The sequence below is a fragment of the Bactrocera tryoni genome, chromosome 1 (assembly GCF_016617805.1).
Source record: "Bactrocera tryoni isolate S06 chromosome 1, CSIRO_BtryS06_freeze2, whole genome shotgun sequence".
Taxonomy (NCBI): Eukaryota; Metazoa; Arthropoda; class Insecta; order Diptera; family Tephritidae; genus Bactrocera; species Bactrocera tryoni.
The window spans coordinates 13,326,887-13,333,288 of record NC_052499.1 but is presented as its reverse complement, the minus strand read 5'-3'; the positions used below and the strand labels follow the sequence as shown (position 1 = coordinate 13,333,288).

At 38.0% G+C, this 6,402-nt stretch overlaps 1 protein-coding gene across 1 annotated transcript; it reads left to right on the top strand.

Moving 5' to 3' along the window:
- Positions 1 to 754: 754 nt before the first annotated feature.
- On the top strand, positions 755 to 2,783 carry LOC120777930. The gene has a single exon (XM_040109516.1). The coding sequence runs from the start codon at positions 790 to 792 to the stop codon at positions 2,638 to 2,640; it is 1,851 nt and encodes a 616-aa protein (XP_039965450.1). The 5' UTR covers positions 755 to 789; the 3' UTR covers positions 2,641 to 2,783.
- Positions 2,784 to 6,402: the final 3,619 nt, after the last annotated feature.

The following is a 6,402-nucleotide window of genomic DNA, read 5'->3' as shown; positions in this document are numbered from 1 at the left end:
TTCGATGACGGGAGATATTTTGTCTTGCCCTCATTTACTACTAGAGCAATTTGCTTCGCTGCCTTATCCATTTTTGTTTCGCCTTCTCACTTTAGCTCATCTTCGAACAAATGTTCTTTAGCTACCCAGAGTATACTTGGTATAGGACCGGAAGTCATGAGCTGCTTGAGCCATATGTAAAAGAATCGGTACTGCCCACTCACAAGTGAATGGCGATCAGAGAACTTTCCTCACTTGCGTGAACCTCTACACATGACTCCATCCTCTGCTACTCATCACTAGCAGAAAATAGTTATCTGCTGAAAGCAATGAAGTGGGAAGAATATAGCTTGGTGTTATACTGAAAAAAGTGGTGAAGGACTTATGATAGGTGCTGTTGATGTTTCGTAGACGAAGAAACAAAGACATTGAGTGGACTCCAAAGTCACTAGTCGGTTAATATAAATTTTTATTTAAATAAATTAAAATATACGATTATCGCTATACAAAGTAATGCGGGCAATTATAATCAGTGACACTATTACATAAAGCTGTTAGAAGCAGCTCAATAGCTTTTTATGGTGTAAACTTAGTTGACAGACAATTTTAGCGAGCAATTAAACCGCAGCAGAAATTTACACTATCTGAAATCAGTACACAACTTAACTAATAACGGCACATTAATCCTTGTGACACGAAAATTTTGTATATAAAACAGACAATGACAATCTAATTTCCAGTCCACACAATACATTAAGTGCAGTCAGTACAGAAAGTAATGAGCGCTCGTATATTCCAATCACAAGTATTATGCAGAGCTTCAACAATCTCACAACGTTACTTAACTTAATTGGTGTGACGACGTTGGGTCAAGAATTTATGCAAATACTGGCAGATATTGTGATTAACTCCTCGAAGGAACGGCGGGTGAATACAATTATATATACAAGTTATGAAGCGGGCAATAACACTGCGCTAGATTCCATGAACATACTGCGCTCACTGGCCCAAAACACGCGTGGTACAGTAACATTCCTACATATTGACACCACACCGCCCATCGAACGTTATTTTAAGAAATTCAATACGGAACTGCTGAGCATCGCACAGCTCACGCATAACCGTAAGTTGGATGAAAGTATCTTGAGAAAGCTCTGGCAACGGCTTTGGCGCATCAGACAAACTCGGCTTATACTGCTACTGCACGACTTAGCAAGCTCGGGTTATGTAAGTAAAATACTAAGGTTGTGTTTGAGGCATCAAGTTTTCAATGTAATTGTGCTGCAGCCGCACAAAGTTGTGATGGAAGGCAGCTATTGGACGGTACGCATATATCCCACACAAATGCCAGTTAAAAGCAGCTTTACGCCACCAGACTATCGAGCAATATTTCCAAAACATTTGTCGAATATGTATGGTCATCCATTGCGCGTATTCACGAAAGCTTGGTATCCGCAAATTTATACATACACGCCCACAGCAGGCGACGCCACGCTTAGCGGTTTCTTAGGACGTGCTTTGGTCGAATATGCAAATTTTCACAATGCCACAATTGAGCATCCCATAGGCACGCAGCGTAAATATTTAAGCTATGTGGAATTGTGTGATTACTTCGAGAACAAGACCATTGATATGGGCTCACTAGAACCCATCGACTTCAGTGATCGTAATATCAGCTTTTCGGTGGTGTTTCAACGCATCGATTGGTGCCTGATGGTGCCATTGGAGCAGCCACTGCCAAAATCGTCCTTCTACTTTAATATCATACAGAGTACCGTTTTAATTCTATTCAGCTGCAGTTTCATTGTTATCAGCTGTTTTTGGATCTGCATAGCGCGTTGGCAAGCTCAGCCACCGCTGAAAATGTTCGAGCACTTCATTAATATTCCGTTGTTGCCCGGCTTGTTGGGCATGGCATTTCAAATTGACAGGCGTATTTCAAGCAAACATAAACTGTTGGTTTGTACCATCTCGCTGGCGGGTGTGATAGTCGGCACAGCATACGGCACTTACCTGCAGAGCTACATTGTGAACGCACCGCTCGGTGCTAGGGTCCAAACAATTACCGAATTATTGCGTCGAGGCATACAAGTGGCTGTTAGCGCTGAAGAGCTTGAGATAATTAGTAATAACTTGGATTTTCGCAAATATCTGCAGAACTTTACCGTCTTTAATAATTTCACGGAGCTCTTATTACTACGTGACACGCTGGATACTGGATACGCATTTACGGTGACGGATATGTGGGCCATCTACGATGAGTTGCAGAAATATTTCGCTCGCCCGCTTTTTCGCCTATCCGACATTTGTTTCTACCGTAACTACCCGATGGTTATTCCCTTGCAGGAGAGTTCAATGCACCGTCAACCGTTGAATGAGTTCCTGGCACGTCTACACGAAGCCGGTCTGATAGATCACTGGCGACGTCACAGTTTCTTGGAATTGTTGGAAATGGACTGGTTAACTTTGTATGACAATGGCACGTATTACGATTTCAAGCCAATGCAAATGGCGGACTTACATGAAGTACTCGCAGCCATGTCTGTTTTGTTCGTGTTGAGTCTCATTAGCTTCGTGTTTGAGTTTTTCGAGGTGACAATTTTCAGATTCTATACTTCGGTGCGGCATATAATACGCAAAAGTTTAATAACGAAGAAATAAATACAAAGTGTTTTTAAGTTTATGGTACTTCGGGTTGTTTTCAGTTTTTCATTCAAACATGGCAAAAATTCTCAAGATCGTGCTTAAGGCTAATTTAGAGGAGATTCTAAAAGCTATTAACATCCTGAGCGAGTTCTCGTCAGCACTACAGGTACATTCTGTTGGTGTAATGTTGTTCAGCTATTGCTTCGAAATCTCACTACGATGTGGATTCTACAGATTTTTAGATCCTCTCCAAAAGTTTTGTAATTTTTTGAGTAGTAGATGTAATCAAATAGCACTTGAACTTGAACATCGACTGATGAGATGTAATTTATGGTTATAAATATAAAAAAATGAGATGAAATTTGATTAGAAATACGAAAAGACTTTGTCGACTACCCAATAGTTGTTGCTACCTAACTTAATTCTATAATATCTCTAGAAGATTCTACTAAAATCTCAATTTGATCCAAATAATAAGATAGTTTTGAAGATACAGCATTGTGCGCTCGATGTTAACTAAATAAAGAGTAAACCATTTCGAGGTTCAATACTTTTGTTTTTAAGAAAAAACACAGAAACTTCAAATTTAAAGAGGAATATTTATTATCAATCGAAAGAACATGCTTTGGCATTTATTTTCGGAAGATTATCTCTTTCAACTGTAAGCCGCGCAAATTACACTCGTTATGCCTGAATCGAAGCGGTATGTAATATCATATAATCTGGGTGGCCAATCGACCGGTTGAAAACGTGAAATTATCTGCTCAACGAAGTGTTCTCTCAATAAATCAATTAACTGCTGCGATGTGTTTTAAGTAGCACCGTCTTGATGAAATTTAATTTGAAGCATCAAATAGTCGGTTATCAAGGCGCGATAACGTTCGCCATTGACGGTTACGCTCTCAACGGCATCATTTTTGAAGTAATATGGACCGATGACTCCACCGGCTCACAAACTACACCAAACCCTTGTTTTTCTGATTAAAATGGTAGCTCTTGAATCTATTCACGTTGCTCTTCAAGCCAAATGCGCAATTTGGTTTGTACTATATACCCGTTGAGCCAGAAAAGGTCCTCATTGCTGAACAAAATTTCTTTCAAAATCGTCGGATCTTCTTGGAACTTTTTAAGAGCCCATAGAGCGAAGCGATGGAAAGTTCAAACGGCTTCAGTTCTTGTACAAACTGTATTTTATACGCTTCCAGTTTAAGATCTCGACGTAAACGGCGCCAAGTCGTTCCATACGTTAGACCGGGTTGCTGCGAACGGCGCCGAATCGACTCTCCAAGGTCTTCGTGTACACTCTCGTCCGTGACTGCTATATTTTCTGCATGCTGGACGTGGTCTGTTCGGTCGAATATTATCCAATAATGAATGCTGGGTCTCAAGATGGATGTTGGTGTTGAGAATTGCACTCTCGGTAGGCCGATTATATTGACCATAAGTTGAGCGCGAAACACATTTTTTGCAGAAGGTGGATTTTCATAAAAAATTGAACGATTAGAAAGTGTTGTTCAAGCGTAAGTCTTTCACGATGAAATTCCAAACAGTGTTGAACAAAAATAACATAACAGCTTGACACGACTCAAGCGTGATCTGTCAAAAAAGCCTATTGAAAAAAGTATCTCTACTTACATTACCCGTTAGTTACCTAAAACTTTAACCTGATTTTTCACGAAACAGTGTTTTTAAAGTTGACAAGATGTCTCGCGACTCAACGGATCTTAATGAAAATTATGCACACATTTATGTAATTTAATTGACAAGGCCTGGAACGAAGAATTTTTTTGTTAACTACAACTATTTAAAATAAAACAACGTCGAAAATTTGTCGACAAAAATTGCGCTCTTTTTTTGAAAATGTCTGCCAAGAAAACAATTTTCACTTTTTTCCTTCAATAATTCGTTGATGGTCTTAATTCAAAGACGTATTTTTTACTGCGAATGATCTTGTAAGAAATCTTGCTGTCAACAGGGATGCATCTTTTTTCCGAAGTACTGCCAGAAAGGACGTCATAATGGCCGAGTTTCGAATATTTTCTTTTCAAATTTTCACAAAATCTTTCTAAAATATGTATCTTTGAAATAATAAGAAGTAAAAAATTTTATATTTGGAAAAAAATTATTGAGAATATACCGTTTTTGCTTAAAGGAACTCATTTAATGCCTTAAAAAACTTTCATTGAATAATAAAATTTCCGTTTATCCCTCATAACATAATAAGAATTTTAATAAAAAGTTAGTAAAACCCGCCACATACATACATGCCATAAACAAAACGCATAAACTTTCTCCTAAAATTTACTGGTAGCACTTCTAGTTGTTGCCTACCAAATTCATAATTTTTCACAAATTCATCGATTTTACTAGTAAATGAAAGTTATTTTTTCCACAATTCTTTGACAGAACGCAATTATTACTCAGAAAATACGAAGCACTTGTACTTACATTATTAATTTACAATCACCTTAAGCTCAGTGTATTAAGTAAGTGGCGTACAGAACACTTCTTAAATCGATAAACGCCGATACTTGTAGAAATTAGTGCAAGCACTTCAAAAACGCATTTACGTTAATGCCACAACAATGGGCTGACATTGAAAAAAATTGCACTTCAAAACACACGAAGCATAATTTCCGAAAGCACAAAGCAATTTAAATGTATTTAGAGATTTCGATTATTTATCGGTATTATCAGCACGATTTATCCTTTAAAACAATTTGCACTAGATTATCCTGCTTGCACGAAAGCTGATAATGAGCGAAAGTGCACTTTTACAGCTGGACTTTATGCACTTTAACGGTAATTTTGCTTGCAAAGCGCTTGTCCAAGCGGCTCGTTCACGGCTCCACAATGAACTGGACAAACTGACACGGGCTGAGTGGCTGAGCGAGTGGCCGAGTGACTGTGTCGACTGTGTTGTTGAGAATATCATCATCAACAGCAAAAACAGTATAAGCAATAACAATTGCAACAGTACGAGTAAATAGTTGTAAATAGAAGCTACAGTGACAAACACTTGACAGTCGCGAAATTTCAAAAAAAGCGTTCTGTGTAGACATGTAAGTTACACACGAGTATTTGTAGGCAGAGCGTGAAAACACACACCCACACAACTGCAAATATCGACAAATGCTTGTTGTTGTTGTTGTTGTTGTTGTTAGACAGATAGTTGAGGATGTAAGAAGAATATTTGCCTAGCTTCTGAGGGTGGGAAAAGTGTGCGCCGAGATGATAAAAGCGAAACTGCTCGACAAATGCTTGCAATTATGTTTGTATGTAACTATGTACGCATGTATACAAATGTGTATGTCACCTGAGTGCCCTGTAGGTATTAAACTTGACAAGGAGACGCAATTTGTACAAGTCAAGGAAACAAAGTTAGCTATTCACATACATACATACATACTATATATCAGGTAAGTAATGAGTATTTAGAGCGGAATTAATTATTTCGGCTGTTGGGAGGTATACTATATAAAATGTATAATTTTTAACGACTTTCATTAAACAAAAAGTTTAAACTTGAAATTATATTAAATTGAAACAATATTGGGTAGTCGAAAAAGTCTTTTCGCATTTTTTCAATAGATGTCGTTGCAGTCGTATATCTGCACCGCAACTAATCACATTGTGTCATATCACATAGTGCTGGAAAGGTGAGATTTTAGCTTCATTTAACCAAAAACCCCCAAAAAAATTAAATTCAAGGAAGTCGGAAATACATAAGTTACAGCTGTTCAAAAATGAGTGAAAATAATAGAAAGATTTGCTATA

Bases quoted from the DNA above. Each gene is read 5' to 3' on its own strand.
- LOC120777930 (XM_040109516.1), top strand. From the start codon at position 790: ATGCAGAGCTTCAACAATCTCACAACGTTACTTAACTTAATTGGTGTG.